This window comes from Rattus norvegicus, chromosome 5 (assembly GCF_021556685.1).
Source record: "Rattus norvegicus strain SHRSP/BbbUtx chromosome 5, alternate assembly SHRSP_T2T, whole genome shotgun sequence".
NCBI lineage: Eukaryota > Metazoa > Chordata > Mammalia > Rodentia > Muridae > Rattus > Rattus norvegicus.
Genome location: NC_141538.1, coordinates 152,960,332 through 152,977,907, shown reverse-complemented (window position 1 = coordinate 152,977,907; position 17,576 = coordinate 152,960,332). Strand labels below are relative to the sequence as shown.

The 17,576-nt window shown below is 53.3% G+C and overlaps 1 protein-coding gene across 9 annotated transcripts in view; it reads left to right on the top strand.

Annotated features, from left to right (window-relative positions):
* Nucleotides 1-17,304, top strand: part of Ldlrap1 (low density lipoprotein receptor adaptor protein 1) — a 30,016-nt gene extending 12,712 nt beyond the window's left edge. Inside the window, exons 5-11 of one of the 9 annotated variants that reach the window (XR_015620010.1) lie at nucleotides 4,512-4,584; nucleotides 4,918-5,001; nucleotides 5,506-5,636; nucleotides 6,637-6,671; nucleotides 14,257-14,338; nucleotides 15,469-15,644; nucleotides 15,745-16,327. Coding sequence is in view for 4 of the 9 variants with exons in the window: in NM_001109271.1 (NP_001102741.1) it covers nucleotides 4,512-4,584; nucleotides 4,918-5,001; nucleotides 5,506-5,636; nucleotides 6,637-6,671; nucleotides 7,844-7,988 (468 nt within the window). In the remaining 5 variants the exon portion in view is untranslated. 9 annotated transcript variants of the gene reach the window in all.
* Nucleotides 17,305-17,576: the final 272 nt, after the last annotated feature.

Sequence of the window (17,576 nt, the reverse complement as noted above, 5' to 3'; positions counted from 1 at the left end):
TGAGATTGGTTGGCTTGTGGCTGTGACGGTCATGGAGAAGTCTGGGTGTAGAGGCCTTGCAGGGATAGCTTTTGGAGATGAGAAATGGAGGATCCGGTAGAAGGTAAAACGAGAATCCTCTGGGCTGGGCTCTCTGGGGTCACACTTGGGAGGCAGATGGCCTCTTTGCAACCCCTCTGTGCTTATTTTAGAGCTGGGCTTCCGAGTGTTTGGTCTCTAGGGTGGTTCCACAAGGTGGAAATGGTTAGCATCTCTGTTGCTTTCCCTTTAGCCTTTTAATTACAGTAAAACCCACCCCAGAAGCCAGCTAGCTTGCTCATGATGGCACAGCCAGCCAGGCGCAAAGCAAAGTTCCGAGCCCACATTCCCTCTCCTCTGAACACCTGCAAGGCTAAGAGCTTCCTGTCCGTGCCCCATGGCCACATCTGACAGGGTTAGGTGGTGGGGACACTGTGGTGGCCTCCAGCCTGTGCTGTGACTGGGGAGGAACCAGCACTGTTCCGACCTTGTTGTTGACACTGGTTTCTGGGGCTCTTGAGGGTCGAGTGGAGGAGGCTCCTGATGTCGGCTGGCTGAGCATCTGTGTCTGCCGACAGCTCGGACCTGACAGAGGAGATGAGACCCTTGGCCTCCCCATCCAAGGACACATCAGGAACTCCCATCTCTGGGACCCCACGTTCCTAATATCAGATGAGTCCCTGAAGGCTACAGGAACAAATGACAACAAGCAGTGACTGGAAACAGAATAGATTCATCATCCTTCCAGGCCTGGGAAGAGGCTGGCTGGAGTAGGACAGTGAGTGGCCTTGCATTTCTAAAGCAGCTCTGGAGAGCAGCCACATCTCAAGATCCTACTTTCTGAGGCACCTTCATGGTCTGACCACAGTCCTTGGGCCCAGCCTCTATTTTCAGAGGCAGCTGTGTAGTCTGTCTAAGTCACTGTGGCAAGATACTATGACCAAGGCAACCCTTATGAGAGGAAGCGTTTAACTGGGGACTTGTTTACAGTTCAGAAATTTAGTCTGTTATCACCGTGGCAGGAAGCAGGCGGCATGCAGGCAGGTGCTGGAGCAGTAGCTGAGAGCTACCTCCAGATCCAGAGGCATAGAAAGCAACCCTGGGCCTCCTGTGGGCTTTTAATTTCCTCCAACAAAGCCACGCCTCCTGATCCTTCTCAGGCAGTTCCACTCCCTGATCCCTAAGCATTCACATATGTGGGTCTATCAAACTCCAGCACATTCTCCACATTGCTGCTTCTCTGATCATCCCTCTGAGGCCCCTGTGGTGGTAATGGCCACTGCATAATCCAGATTACCCCTTCCTCCCCAATTAACCTAATCCCACCCGTGAAGCTCTCTTGCTATATGCAAGACACCCAGAAGAATGGGAACAGCCGGTGTGCTGTGTGGCAGTGTAACCATGGGCAAACCCTGCCCTTCTCAGATCTGCTTACCTGTCAACAGAATGAGGAGGTCACCTCAGTGACCCCTAGGGTTGTTCCAAAGCCCCCCCCCCATTTTTGCCTCCCTTATTTCTTTGTAGACTCATGCTACCAGCCATCCTCCTGGGGTCCTGCAGGCGCCTGAGCATTGGTGGCTTCTCCCATGATTGCCTGGTTCCCACAGATGGCAGGCGACTCTGGTGTGAATGAAGCCACATTGACTTAAAAATATAAACTTAACTCTGTCCCCATTGTTTGCTTCTTCCTCCCCACGGAGCGCAGCGCAGAGCACGAGACAGGGCTGCTAGCCCTAGATCATTGTGCAGGGCAAGCGCTAGTGGGAGGGGCATCAGCACAGGAAGCAGCTCTCTCTGAGATGGGTTCTTGGAGTGAGACAGAACAGGTCCAGGCCCAGCCATTCAGAGGGAGGCCTGGCCCAGAGGACTATACACAGCCTGCCCCAAGTTGGAGGGCATTGCTGATAAAGGCAGAAGCCAGCTACCTCGTGGCTGAGGCTGGCAGAACTGTACAGGTTGGGGGCAGAGAGAGCTCAGCTGTTTGATTGTCTGCATGGCCTGGCTGTGATCTGTCCCCCACCCATCTCTACCTTTTGTCACCCAGGGTTCCCAAGCCACTCCGGGGTGGTATAGTTACCTCTCACGGTCTCAAGAACGTCGCTGGGTTCTAAGGCCATAGCTCTGAGGGCCATAGTGTGGATGACCTGTAGGCCTGCGATGCTCTGATTATCTGAAGGAGAGGCAGGGATGAGTTGGCACCCTTGGCTCCGCCCCATCTCCAATCTGTGGACGACTCTCTGCAGTCTGGAGGAAGGACTGGGCTTGACATTGAATTCAGGGCTCGGCTCTAGGGTGGAGGTGTATGGACCTAGGGGTTAGGGGAGCTGTTAAAGGAGGAATAGAGTAGTGGCCAGGAGTGTGCCAGGCTAAGGGGAGAGATGTGAGGAAGGAGTGCAGCCAGCTTAGTGATTGGGTGTGCAAAAGCACAACTCTGTGGTGTGCTGGGCCTGAGGACACCATCAGGTAGCCATGCTGGGGCAAGGTGCAGAACCTGGGCTGCAGATTGTTGCCTCTCCTTGCTGGCTAAGCAGGACGCTTGGACAAAGGGGTTCCTTCTGGGCCCCTCACAGACAGCCAAGGCCTCCCTTTCCTTGTTTGAGCCTGACCAGAACATCACTGCAAGGAAGTGGTTCAGTTACTCAGGTAAGAAGCCTCAGCTCAGCAAGCACTCGGCCTCTGTGCCCAGAAGGGGAGGAGTTGAGGCTCCCCGTGTGGGTATAGGCCTGGACACCCTAGTTCTGTCTGGTCGAGGGGACAGTGGTATTTTTTCCACGTAGTCCTTAGTATTCTGAAGTGATCTTTGTGCAAAAGTTAACATGGGAGCCAGGTAAGCCCTGGCAGGGCTGATAGTAAACGCAGGGCGTGGTGTATGCTGCATACCTGGCCCTCTTTGACTTATTGATAAGGCCTGCTTATGGTGAACAAGACAGGGATGTGGGCAGTTGGGCCAAGTGGAAACTTCTAGGTAATAAGACAGACAGACCCACAGCAGAGGTCCCAGGAGGGCAGCACTGTGGCCTGGGGAATACAGGTCTTCCCTCTGGCTCACCGCTGGGGGTCCCTGGGGAAGTGAGGTCACCCTGCAGCTACCTGTCCCCATTGCTTCACATCTCAGCTCGGGTTATGTTTACCGTGACCTACTGTACTGGGCAGAGGGGTAGGAGCGCAGGTGAACCAGATTTATTGCAAACAGCGTAAACCCCTTTCCCCAGGTTACGGCACACAGACATAGTGGCATTTCTGTAGCCCTGCCACACGGGTGACCAGTCCTTCCTTGCTCCAGAGAATAATGATCTGACTCGGGCTGGTAATTAGCCCATATTTTTAGTTCATGGGCAATTCTCAATGGTAACTGGGTCTATTAAACTCGATTCAGACGTGACAGCTTAAATTGTAAACAGCTGTGAGGAGTTTCATACGTAATTGCCATATTTAAGTTTTACCATAAAGCATCCGTACTTCCATCAAAAATGCAAATGACGGAGACATTCAAGTGAGATTTTATACCTCGTGAGGTTTAATTGGCGTAGATCAGTCAGTTTGGAGATTTTGAATTTTTTTTTTTTTTTTGAAGAGTTTTGAAGGCGGTGGCCACAAATTTATTTCTCAATTAAATCGAGTTGTCTGGCGGAAGCTGCTTAAGTCTGTAATTGAAGTTATGTGGTGCCCTGCACTCCCAGCACTGAGCTGGTTACCACAGGCCCGGGCTAACTGGAGACTGTAGACCTGTGCCACAGTCAGGACCTCAGACAGCATCACTGTCACCAGAGAGTCAGACCGAGGTCTGAGCTGTGGCTCCCCTCCTCGCTGGTAGGAAACATTCACAGTGGAATGTAAGCCTGTGAGATAGAGATCCATCAGCGGATTCCAGAGGGAGGTGGGCGGGGCCCTAGAGCCCTGTGCTGATGACAGAGGTGGCGCCAAGGTACCCGCTCTTAGGCTGGTCGTATGCTAGATGACTTTTGTTCCTGACCACTGCCAACAGCTTGATTCTGCTACCTCCTACCTTGGCTGGGGTGTCAGTTTTCAGCGGCTGGCACCCCCAATGCCCTGTAGCCCCGAATAGTGGAACCTTGACCTCTCTGACTGTGGTTCATTCAGACATGGCTGGGCCCTTCCACTCCTGGCTTCTGCTGTCTGGTCCAAGAGTTCTGTGAGTATAGGGAATCCTCAGATAACCCAGGAGGACTCCCAGAAGTAGCTCTCGCAGTTGGTTTAGGTATGCCTGAAGGGAAGAAGAAGGGGGTCAAGGGGGAGCAGTGGGGGTGGAGGGACTGGACAGGAAATGCTTCATTCAGGCTTCAGCTGCCTCTCTGGGGTGTGGCTTCATTGTGCCCTAGGCTGTTGCGGGAAATGGGGGAGCTAGGCCCCTGCCCCCTTCCCTAAGCCTTCCAGAGCCGGGCATGGGGTGGGAACCCCCCAGCCCTCCAGTTTGTACTTGCTATTGCTGGCTGATACTGCACCTACCCCCAACCCCATTTCCTGTTTTTCAGGCACAAGCTGTCACCCTCACTGTAGCCCAAGCCTTCAAAGTTGCCTTTGAGTTTTGGCAGGTGTCCAAGGAAGGTGAGTCTTCCTCCTGGGCCCTGGGAGTGACATTAGCAGAGGCAGGTACCACCCAGGAGTCAGACCTGGGCTGACCCCACGCTCAAACCTGCTGGGTTTGTGGTTTTGGACGGGTCCTGTTTCTTCTCTAAGCCTCAGTTTCCCCATCTGGACAAAGACCACCTTCCCCCTTCTTTAGAGTCTTTGAGTTTAAGTGAACTCTGGAAAGTGTTGCTCCTCTTTGATGGAGGCCTCCTATTGTCTCTGAGCATGCTCGGCCTGCCTCCGCCCCAGTGGTTAATGGAGACCTTGTCTGGCTATGAGGCCTCAGCAGCTCGTGCCTTGATCCCACAGAGAAAGAGAAGAGAGAGAAAGCCAACCAGGAGGGAGGAGACGTCCCAGGGACCCGACGTGACAGCACCCCCTCGTTGAAAACCTGTGAGTCGTGGGCACTGAGCATGCCCTCTACCCAGGCCTTCCCTCCTGGCCTCTTACTGTTTCCTGTTCTGTTAAGTCAGCAACACATGTGCCTCGTTGGCAGCTAAGCAGGTTGCCGTGGTTGCTCCTGCACCTACCCAGGTGCACCCGTCTGTATCTGCATAATTGTGTGTGCGCTCCTGTCGGCCCCAGAGCCTGGTAGGCACCCCAGCCTACTTGGTGTGCTTTTACACATTCAACTTCTGTTAGGAGTTTGCAGGTTCCAGGTGCCCTCCAGGGCCACGGGTTCTCTCTGGTAGGCAACTGAGGGCAGGTTCCAACTGCACTCCAGGGGAAAGAGGGTCGGACTGGGACTCCAGGCGATTAGGGTCCTACATCCGGACAAGGCCAGAGTCCAAGAACAAGTCAGGACCAGTACAGTGCAGGGGTACCAGAATGTGTACAGAAGAGGTTAGAGGGGAGGTACCTCCTTCCCTCCTGATGTCCTCAACTGACTCCTCATAGCGGTCGCTACTGGGAACCTGCTGGATCTGGAAGAGCTGGCTAAGGCCCCGTTGTCCACAGTCAGCGCTAATACTAAGAACATGGACGACGCACTGCGGCCTCAAGTCTTGGGCAACAACAGCGTCGTCTGGGTGAGTAGCTCTGTGGCCCTGGTGTGGTTTTGGGATCCGGTGAGCTTTAGCCTGGTCTCTGAACAGCCTGGAGTGGTTCCCGGGTCCAGGCCCTGAGACCATGACTTGCAGGCCTCTGGGAGGACCAGACCCAGCCCAACAAACAGCACCCAGGCTCTGGGGGGAGCGGCTGAACAATGACCCCTCTAAAGCCAAGGTTGGGTCATCAGCAGGCCTGGTTCCCAGCACGGCTGTCTCCTCACAATACTCCCAGTCCGAGTGTCTGCGTCTCTTCCCACTCTGAGCCGCAAAGGCTCCCTTGTTCCAGGCACGGCAGGTTTGTGCCTGGCACCCCTCCCTTCTCAGCTGTCTGAGCGCATAGCCCTGCCGCTGGCTCTCAGGACGCAAGGCCAGTGCCTGACCTCTGTCAGCTTTTTCATTCCCTCAGTGAGGGCACCGGCCTCCCACAGCACCTCCCAGAGGAACCTGAGTGACTTTTAATTTCAGTTTTCATTTGGCGGTCAGTTTCAGACTGTACTATTCCAGTGGACACTGCAAACGTTAGTTCGCATCCTCAGTGGCACATGTGACTGACCACTTGGACCCTGCTCCAGCATCTGCAGATTCCTTAATCCATTTGGTCCTCAATAGCCTTCTGGGCCAAGAGTCACTGGAATGACACCCTATGATTGTCATGGTGCCTGCCTGGCCTTTCTTTTCCTTCCTTTCTTTCTGCCTGACTTGCTTTGTTTTGTTTGAGATAGGATCTCTCTACATAGCCCTGGTTGTTCTGAACCCTGGCCTCAAACTCAGAAATCTGCCTGCCCCCGCCTCCCAAGTACTGGGATTAAATGTGTAAGCCACGGGCCCCAGTTTTGAGTCCATGGATTGGGCGTGAAGCCTGCCTATGCTGATTTTTATAGGCCTCTCCTCCCAAGGCACACACAGCTCCTGGGTCCCTGTAGCTCCCTTGGGGAACGTGACCCCACCTAGAGTTCTTACTTCTTGCTTTGTTTCCAAGGAGCTGGATGACGGTCTGGATGAAGCGTTTTCAAGGTAACACTCTGAGGGCTTTTGTGCTGGGTATGTGGGCCCCAGGCAGGACCTGGCTATCCTTCACTCTTGGACTTTAGCCTTCTGCACAGCAGTTCTTGGGTTCCTCCGGGGACAGGGAGCTTACTACCTAGGCATGAAAACCTTGCAGGGTGTCTGATGTGTGAAAATGCTTTTGTAGATCACTCAAAATGCAGGCGCAGCTTGAGAAGGCTGCAGGTGACGACTGACTTGCTCCCATTGCCCTGGTTCCTAGTACTGAGTCCTGGGTCCCCAGGCCTCGTAGGACCTTCATAGGCCTCCTGTCTCAGGGCTTTGCTTAGGGTTGGTACCTTTGCTCTCCAGCCTTAGTCCTCCCAGCCACCTCTTGCTGCAGCCAGGGGCCAACCAGCAGGAGAGGCTCTGGCCAAGGACTCAGAGCTTTCTCCCACCTTCACCGATTCACTGGCTGATTCTAACCCCATTTGACAAAACAGCTTCATCTGATTTTCTTAAGTGTTTAATTGTCACAGGTCCTTATTATCAATTTCTTTTTTTTTTCTGTTTTTTTTTTTTTCCAGAGCTGGGGACTGAACCCAGGGCCTTGCGCTTGCTAGGCAAGCGCTCTACCACTGAGCTAAATCCCCAACCCCTTATTATCAATTTCAAAAGTCAAATCACTGTGTATTCTGATCCCTTGGCCCAGACTGGCCTCATGTCTGTTGACCCTGGTGTCTGTCAGCTCACAGCCTTGGTGCTGGGGACTGTGCGTTTGCTCAGGGCTATCAGAGGCCTCCATCCAGATGTGTATATACCCCAGGATCCCCTCCTGAGGACAGAGCTACCTCACCACTGACCTCTCCAGGTTCCACTGGACAGTAAGGCAGATGGAACAAACAAATCAGTAATGTCTCCTTGTGTTCTCGCCAAGTCTTCTCATGGCTGAACATTCTCTGCCTACAACTGCTTGGTAGATACCTGGGCTCTGTTAGAGCAGGGTTCTGTGGCCTGCCCCAGTGCTCTGACTCTCTTGCGCATCCTGTTGTCAGGGGCTTTACCTCCTTGGCTAATCTTTGAGTCCAGCCATTTCCCGACTCATGGCCTCCCTTCGGGCCCAGTGCTGTCCAGGCTACCCCTGTCCTTAGCCCCTGCTAGCCCCTCACCTGATGCTTGGCTTACGCAGCTTTGCCTTCCAGGCTGGCGCAGTCACGGACAAACCCTCAAGTCCTGGACACTGGACTGACAGCACAGGATATCCATTACGCACAGTGCTTATCGCCCACTGACTGGGACAAGCCTGACAGCAGTGGCTTTGATCAAGACGACGTCTTCAGCTTCTGAGGGCCTGAGGCTGGCAGTACACGGCTGGCCTAGCCATGTGGTGGACCACCAGCCACCTGCAGCAGGACAACCAGCCCCAGGAGCCATCAGCTGCCTTTGGCCAGTGGCGTCAGAGCCTGCAGATTTGAGTTGCACAGTCACGCAGGGAGAGGGGTTAGAAAGATGCCTGGGGTATCTGGTTGATGACTCCTGGTTTATGCTCGGAAACCAGGTTCAATTCAGGTGCTCATGGTGTGTGCAGGGCAGGGCTGGCCTCCTGGCCTCTCTCCTGGAGCCAGTATCCCCGCTGTGGGTGTCCAGACAATGACCAAAGTGTTGCTTGTTCCTCTTCTCTGGGGCATCCTTACTCCTGAAGCAGTAGGAGCCTGTCGTTCTTTGTGTGCTGGATGGGACATGGCTTTCAGGAAAGTCGGGGTCCTCAAGCTCGGCTTCCTCAGGGCTGAGAAGCTGAGGCTTTCAAAGAGGCAGCCCCTGACCAAAGACATTTAATCTGCACTTTAACTCTCACGTAATGGACGTAATGGACGTGGTTCGAGGTCCGTGATGGTGCTCTAGGAGTAGAGTTTGCTTCCTGCCCTCCCTCCACAAGAGGGCCCCAGTCCCTGACATGGTCCACATAGTGCTAGGACCTAGTGTACCAGCTGACTACGACTCCAGAGTCACTGCAACCATAGGGATCTCCTTTGTGGCTCCTGGGAGCCCCCAAAACAGACAAAGCTGGGCCTGCTCTTCTGTCTTGTCTGTATGTCCCTGTGCGTGCTCCGTTTTCTGCCTCCCCATAACTCCTGGGACGATACCGAAGCCTGGTACTAGGTTGTGGCAGGATATTTTGCATCCATTTTACAGATAAAGAAACTGAGGCAACACGTTGGGGTGGGGGGCGGTGGAGTTGAGAATAGAACCCAGATCTGATACCAAAGCTGCCGTCTGTGCTGCCGCCTTGCAGCCCACGCCTCTTTCTCTCCGGCTTTGTTGTCCTCCCAGGAACCAGAACGCCCCAGCTATTTTCTGACCAAAATGTGTTTCATAACAAACCGTCTGGTGCCTTTCCACACAGCGCTGGCGCAGGCCGCCATGCCCTGCTAGCTGCTACGTGGCTGACTTCTGTGCAGATGTGTTTGGAAGTCTGTTAATTCCCTGGGTGAAACAGAATCCTGCTCTAGAAACACCTCGCTGTCCTTTCCTGACCTGCAGCCTTAGAGGTCCCTCAGCCCTAGCTGGTGGTGGTTGGGAGGTCCAGTGGTGAGCTTCCCTTAGTCTCTCTTTTCTCCCTTCGCTGTTACGCAGGCTCTGGCATCCTGAACCACAGCCAAATCACAACCATCTTTCCATTCCAAGGAGCCCCCAGTGGCCGGCCGGGCTTGTGAAAGCAGGTCTCAGTATCCCCGGGAAAAACACACTCTTCCTGAGTGGCTGAGTCAAACCCGTGCCTTGGGGAGGGCACTTGGAGAATTCCGGCTAGAATAAAGGTTGCTAGCTCCCTTTCCGGCCAGCTCCGGGGCCTGCTCCCAGCCCAGGCGGCGGGGGTCCGGGCGCAAGGGGGGCTACTGTGCTTGCTGCCGGTGCTGCTGTGTGAGGCTGGGGCTTCTGAGTAGGAAACAATAAATGTTCTCTTTCTAAGTGTGAGCACCGCCTGGGGTGCTGCGGGTGACAAAGGGCAGGGTCGTCATGGCTTCTGCCCTCCGTGATGGGGGCAGCAGTTATGTCAAGAGACTGGGGTAGGCTGCTGCACCAGAATGGAGGGTGATGGCAGGTCCCCAGTTGGTGGGCCAGCAGGGTACCTTTCTTTCTCTGTAGACTGCCATTGTGACAAGGTCGCTGTTGGGTGATGTGAGACCCCGCCAGTGGGCCAGCACATAAGCGCTCACTGTTTCTAACTGTGTGTTCTAGTCAGGCCTGAACCCCTGAGACACGAGTGTGAGAGTGAGTGTGCCCATGTGTACCCCTTCCCAGGGCTGGTGGTATCCCCATGCCTCTCCAGTGACTCAGACTTTTAGGTTTACTCTGCTACTCAAGTTTGGACCAGGGCTCCGTGCTAGGAATTTGAATTCAAGTTGTGTGGCTTTGTGTTGAAGGGGGACAGAGGCAAAGGAATGGGTGGGTGGAGTCCTGTGACTTAAGACATCCAAAGTCCAGCTACTGCTATGGGTCAGTTACCTATTTCCTTGAGCCTCAGTTTTCCTGTCTGTAAACAGGGTACAGCAGTCTCCTGTGCCTATGTTCCTGGGGTTTTATGAGACCATTGCCCTTTAACACATGATTGGCAGTACCTATCCAGTGGCTCAAAGGTTTTCTCAGACCAAAAGGTCATTTAGATCGAATGTGTAAAGTCCTAGTGGACTCCTGGACAGTGCCTGCCACTCTGAGTGTACTTCTGTGTGCCAGCTGACTTACAGATGTCATCTGATACCTACTGCCTGGGGCATCATGCTCACATGGGGAGAGCAGTCCTCCCCCGAGTGCCTGGTAAGGCCACCGCCCCCGCCCCATCTTAGATCTCCAACCCTCACCCTGCTATGTAGGGATTTCCCAAGAGATGGCCGTGATCCAGGCGCTCATGTCCTACCCAGACTCTCAGTGACCATTGAGCAAGGCCACATTCCTCACGTTCCACAGGCTTCTGTCTGGGGACTCCCCCAGCCACTTCTTCCTGTGGCTTGTGGGGGGGTCTCAGGCATTGATGCCTTCATGCCGTTCAATAGGCTTACTTCAAGTGTGCAGAGGTGGGGCCTCCGGATGGCAGCCGATGAGCAGATTTCCTACAAGGCTCCATGGACCAGAGCAGACTACAGAACTCTTCCTTTTCTTCCCCCATAATTTGAAAAGACATTCAACAAGCTCATCTTTCGGTTTAAATTTGGCCAACGCCTTTAGCCGCCGGATGTCTCAAATTATGAATCCCGAAGCCCGGCCGCCTGCTCTCTCATGCATAACGTGTGTGGTAGAAGAACAAAAGCTGCCTTTCAGACTGATGTGACCTCCAGCTTCGCTGGGTAGGTGTCGGGCTGACTCTCCAGGAGACGCTGTCACAATTACACCTTGTGTAGGGCTTTCCAGCTTCCGTGCCTGGGACACAGCCTGGAGCCTGGGCATTGTCCCCTTTCCCCGGTGCAGCCAAACAGGCAACCAGCTTGGTTATTAGGAAGGGATAACCTTGTCGGGACCTTCGTGCCCAGCCTTGGCGTGATCAGTCTGCCGTGGCACACTAGGAGGTGGGTAGTAGTAGGTGGTCTTAAAACTATAAAAAAAATTTCATTTATTCTTTGACAGTTTTATAGATGTAAACCATGTCTTGATCCCGTGTACTCCCAGCTCAACCCTCCTCCCCCCTGAGAATCCCAACACCTTCCCTTTGTCACCTTTTTTCAGGTTTTGTAACCCAGAGTCCAGTTAGTCGCCTGTTGGGATGTTGACTGATTCTGCCGGCTTGATCTTTCCTAGGTAGCCAGGGCTGCAGTGAGTTCATGACTGCTGTGGATATCCCGTCTAAAAGACAGCGCACCCCCTCTTCCCAGCGTTCCCTGATCCTTGGGGAAGGGTATGAGAAAGGTTGACAGGGACACACGCCCTTGTCCCAGCACTAACCTGTTAGGAGTCTGCAGTAAGGGCTGCCCGCTGCAAAGACAAACTATATTGGCCAAGGGTAAGAGCAGCACTGGTCTCTGGGTACAGACATAAGTGTTCAGAAGGCAATGTGGCACATGTCCTCTGGCAAAACAACAGTAGCATGTCACTGGCCCGTGACTGTTCTAACCATGGAGTTTTGAGTATTCCTTAAATGCAAAAGAGGTTGGTTATCTCCATAACCTTCGTGGCATCACTGCGCGAGTGGGCATGTTGTGCATGGTAGGTCAGTATTGTAGCATAGAGGATTGGGTGCTGGCTAAGCCGACTGATGTGTTTTCTCCCTCCACTGGCCTGCACAGCTCCTGACAGCACTGAAAGCTAGTCAATGCTTTTAGGAAGCTTTTGGGTCATTCAGTTGGGATGTCTGTCCTAACAACTAGAGTGTGTCTTCTGCAGACCTCCCTGACCAGTAAGTTGTAGGGAGCTAATCTTCTGCTGTCCCACATCTTCTATGGGATATCTGAGGGACAGAGGAGATAAGCAAGCTAACCTGGGGCTTACATTCAGGAAGAGGCAAGTCTGGGATTTGAGCCCCAGGGTATCTGAATCCAAAGCTTAGTTCTGCTACTGCAGACCAGCAGCACCAGTAGTACCTGGGAGCTGCTGCTGGGAGGTGCCCACTGCACAGATCCACTGGTCAGAGCCATCCTGTGTCTACTCAACTGGCTGCCCGCCTTGGGCTGCTGCTCCAGACATGCCCATCATGGGACCCTGCCGAGCCATGTGCCAGCTTGAGGATGTCTTATCAGAGGAGGGACAGTGGGTGCCAGTGCAAGAGGAATGGGAGGAAGGGAACATTTTGCAGTGTCACATAGCTAGTTTGAGGTGATGTAATGGCTGCCAAGTAACCTCTGCCTCTTTCCTCAAAGAGATTACCATGGGCCTGAAACTCAGATCCCGTGTGTTCAGTGTCCTGGGGTGGCCGTCCTTCTGTAGGTCACTAAGAACACTCAGAGAATATGGCCTTGCTCACTGGGAGCTCCTGGGCCCCTCTCAGAATAGCAGCGTTAACCAAATGCCAGCATCCTACTGCCGGGGCAGCTTGGAGCTTCCAGCCTGGACAGAAGTGGGCTGGGACACAAGGCCACACCAATGGACAACGATCTGCTGATTACCAGCTTGGCCTTGTCTGTGGATGGCAAGAGGCCTCTGATCTTGACCCTTAATAGTCCAAGGGGCGGGGACATGGTTCACAGAAGTCACTGGTTGTACAGGCTAGCCTATGCCTGTGTGATATTGGGAACAGAGCCGAGGGGTGCTGCACGGGATGCCAGGCGAGCCTCAAGAGAAGGAGCAGAAGGGTTGAAGATGCTCTTGATGCATTGGTAACTCTGCTGCTGGGGACCCTGTCTGAGCCACTCCATGACCAGGTGCCCAGGCACTACCTGGCTCCATGTGGCTATGACTGAATCATGGCGGAAGTAGAGGGTTTCTGAGAGCTCTCTGAGGAGGTCAGGAGCGACAGGTCACAGGCAGCACTGGAACTTGCAGATCATCAAGGCCCTGGTCCCACACTTCCCAGCAGGCACTAGTGGTGTGCTGGGTCATCTACTCAGGCGTAAAAATGGCAGCCCCGCAGCTCCTGCCCTCACTGGCTAAAACTGTGGCGTCTAACTCTACATCCTGACCAAAGGTGTTGCTTTCCAAAAATGTTTCCAAATAAAGGTTCTAGAATCTGTGTGTGTGTGTGTGTGTGTGGTGTGTGTACGCAGACAGATATGTCAGGGTGCACATGTGGGGGTGAGGAATCAACTAGTCTGTCCTCTCTGTCCACTTTCACATGGGTTGAGGGATTGAAGTCATGCCATTGGACTTAAGGAAAAGCAGTGTTTATCTGCTAAACTATTCTGCAGACTCTACTGCACCCTAGACTCTTACTGCCAGGAGATGCCTTCTGTTTATAGTTGGGAATGAGATCCTTGGTGGGCATAGGACTTCTATGGCTGTTGAGAGATGTGCTAAGATACAACTTGTATCCTGACGTCCCTTGAGCTCTTAGTAGAGGGGCCAGAGCTGTAGGAAGTGAGTAAGCTAGGAGGTTGGGGAAAGGCCCTGAGGAAAACAACATCGTGTAGGGGCATCAGCTTGTAGGCCTCTCAGGGACCCAGGACGGTCTGCAGCCCAAAGCTGCCAATCCAGGTACCTGGGTAACAGCTGTTTTGACACAGGGTGAGTGGGGCACTTTGAGCCCCAGATCTGGCACTAGGTCACAGCACATGTGGCTCAAGTAGCCTGCCTGTCTAATCGTCTAATTGGAGGATAGGGTGCTGGCAGTTGGTGTGTGAAAGGCCACAGAGTTAGCCTCAGCTCTGCCAGAACCCCTGTGGCTGTCACCGTTGGCTGCTTTGAGGATGGTTTAGGGCAGTGTGGGGGAGACCAGGGAAAGAACCACTCAAAATATCAGAACTGAGGAAGAGGTCTGTCCTGTGAGCGTCTACCAGGATGCTACCCCAGTATAAATGCTGCTCACCCCTCTCCAAATGTGTACTCGTAAGGAAAACGAGTTGATTGTCTGGAAGACATTCTGTCCTCTCTGGATGTTTCAGATAGAAGAGAGTTGTGGGAGGGTAGGGGGCCGTGTGTACCCCTCAGCATTCAGAGCTGCCAACCAGCTGTCCACCCTCCGGTCTTCACATTGCAGAGTTGGGAGTGGCCAATGGAAGCTTCAGACAAGGGATGGATGGCAGAGGTGTCCAGGTGTCCAGCCCTTGAGATAGATACAGGTAACGGCAACGGCAGGAGGGGAGGGGTTCCCAGGGAGCGGGAAGAAAGACCCAGGTGACAGGGTCATGCTGATTACTGACATGCACTCTGTACCATTCCTCGTGATTGTCAGAGAAGCCCTAAGTCTCTACGGTGAACCTGCCTGTCCCTGGCGGTTTCTGAGGCAGACTGGGGTCAGGGCTGTTCACTCAGGACACCATGATAGAGCATCTGCCCTGTGCTGGATGCTTTCAGGTGCTTGGAACATAGTGGCCAACCGAGTGACAACAGCCCCCAACCCACGCATAGAGTTGTCATTCTGTGAGGGGATGGGGTTATAGACTCTGCTTGCAAACAGGCACTGTGGTGTCTTCGCTGAAGGCAGCAGGGGGAGGGAGGTTGGGGAGGTCAGGACCCCACAGGGGAGAGCAGAGCTGCTAACAAGATGGGAGGGGAGGAGACACCGAAAAGAGGATGCGTGAAGGTGTTGTGTGGGAGATGGGGAAGGTAGAGGCGGTGCCCTGAACATGGAGATAAAGCAGACCGGCGGGGCCAGGGACCACTTTAAACCGTCTTTGCAACGCTTAGCAAGCATATGAGTCTAGAAGCTCTGGTCAGCCAGGGAGCTCTGTCCAGGGCCCAACAGGAGGGAGCTCTGAGCTTGCAAATGAGCAGACACAAGGCAGCAGGTGTCACAGTTTCTCTTGGTTTCCAACGTTTCAGTCCAGAAGAAAGTCAGGCGCACAACAAGGTGCCGGGACTATCTTGGTGTCGCTTCCCGGCCTGTGAGTCTGGGTGTGGCTGGGTGTGTCCTGAGGTGTGGAGGTCCGATGGCCCTCAGTGATATAGGTCTCTCAAATGCTTGGCTCTCTGTGTTATAGTCACGTGGTCCTGAATGGGGCACGTGTACGTGAGCTGGGGCACGGATAGGCATGGATGCTTATGTCTGTGAGCATCTCTTGTCCAGGGGAGCCAGGATCTCTTTCTGGGGTGCACGTTCCTCCGAGTTGTGCTCTCTTTCTTTCCTTTTGGCCTTTGGAGATAGTGTCACTGTGTAGCCTTGGCAGCCCTGGGACTCAGAGATCTGCCTGCCTCTCTCCACCTCCTGATTGCTAATAGAGGCGTGCGTGTGCCACTCTTCCAACTGCAGCTGTCGTGTCCTCCCTGGGCTGCCGTAGGGGCTCCTAGGACCCTAGCAGGCAAGGACTTTGGAAGGACTTGAAGGTTAGCACCTTGGAAGTCGGAGAGCTGAAACAGAAAGACCCAGACCCTGCTCCCCAGATTCAAAGTCTTAAAACCAGAGGCTGGTAACCCTTACAGGTAGCGGTAAGTAATAAATAAAGGCAGTGGGACACCGGGCACCATGCCATGATAGTCCTGGCACTGGCGGGCCACATGGCACTAGCGGGGTGTTTCCTTCTTGCAGACTCTTTGGCCCAGAGTTCTCAAAATGTCTCCAGCGACTCACTGAGTTTCCATCCCACGCAACCTCCTGCTACTGTCTGGGCCCTGCAGCAATCTCGATCTCGCCACCAGGGCTAGTCCCACATTGGCACCAGCTACTCTCTGGCCCCAGCAACAGCCGCCCTCTCGCGCGTGTGACTCTCTGCTGTGAACTCTGTTCATAATCCCAGCACCCCCCCCACCCCCCGTGGTTATCGTCACAACTCCCAGGATCTCGGTAAAATCAAAACTCTAGAAGCTTATAGTTCATCGATCAGTTTATATCAGTAAATTCTCACCCCACAAAACATCCACACAATAAACCCTGAACCAATTAATATTGATATAAACCGCCCACCTAGATAAGATTGTCCTGGGCTGGAGAGATGGCTCAGCGGTTAAGAGCACCCGACTGCTCTTCCAGAGGTCATGAGTTCAATTCCCAGCAACCACATGGTGGCTCACAACCATCTGTAAAGAGATCCGGTGCCCTCTTCTGGTGTATCTGAAGACAGCTACAGTGTACTTATATATAATAAATGAATAAATCTTTAAAAAAAAAAAAAGATTGTCCTAAAAAATCCACCCCTTATAAAATATTCATAGCTACCTGTGGGCCCTTGAAGGCCACACAGATCTGGGTTGTCCTTCTCTGCCTCCATCCTGCTTTTACTCCTTTTCCTCTCTCCCCTCTCCAAAACCCTGTGCCTGCTTTACTTTTTCACTGCCGAGCCACAGGACTTGCTTTATTTTGTGCCTGCCCTCACCTGCATATAGACATCAGTCTGTACCTATATCCCCCGTTCCCAGGTCATAGTAGGTCATCCCTCCTAGTTGGGAAGACCGAAGGTTTGTGCTCCACCAACCCTAAGTGAATCCACCGGAAAGCCAGGACTTCAGCACTGAGGCAAAACCAGTTAGAAGCCAAAGGGTTCCTGTCCTATCCCTGTCCCTTGTTCAATAACCTTAGTCAAACAATGGCTCAGTGTTCTCTCCTGGAGAGTGGGAACCCACCTCGTACTTTAAGTGTGGACATTGAGGTGAGTGTCTGAGTGTGCCAGGCACTGTGCTCTCCACAAGTCTCCTCCTCCAGTCTCCAGGCCCATCCTCTAATGTGGAACTGTTTCCGTCCCACATAGGATCAGAGAGGTAGAGGTACTTGGCCCAAGTCACTCAGCAGAAGAGGGCCATGCAGCCTGAGATGCTGACTCAGTGGGGGCATTAGATCGAGGGCCGCTATTAGAGCTCAGATGAAGTGACTTGGATCACCCAAGAAGGAAAGGTGAAGTCCAAGGGGAGATTAGATGTCACTATACACCAATCTCTTGGTTGTGGCCTGGCGTCTTCCTCATTCCCATCCAGCCTGCCATTAAAGATTGAGAACGGGTTGGAGATTTAGCTCAGTGGTAGAGCCCTGGGTTCGGTCCCCAGCTCCGAAAAAAAAAAAAAAAAAAAGACTGAGAACACAGGGGTTGGGGATTTAGCTCAGTGGTAGAGCGTTTGCCTAGCAAGCGCAAGGCCCTGAGTTCGGTCCCCAGCTCCGAAAAAAAGAAAAAAGAAAAAAAAAAAAAAAAAAAAAAGACTGAGAACACTTTAGATTGGGAAGAACCTGAGACCTTCGTGGTTAACAGAACTCAGTTCTGTGCCAGGGCTGGTGAGATGCCTGGTGGGGTAGGAAGAAGGTGGTGTACCCTCAGACATAGGTATCAGGGAGGTGGAAGACTTCTGCCTATAGCAAGAGAAAAAGGGAGACTGGACCAGACAGAGGAGGCCTCAGCTGAGCCACAGTGTCTGGCCATGTCCTTGTGAGGGTGG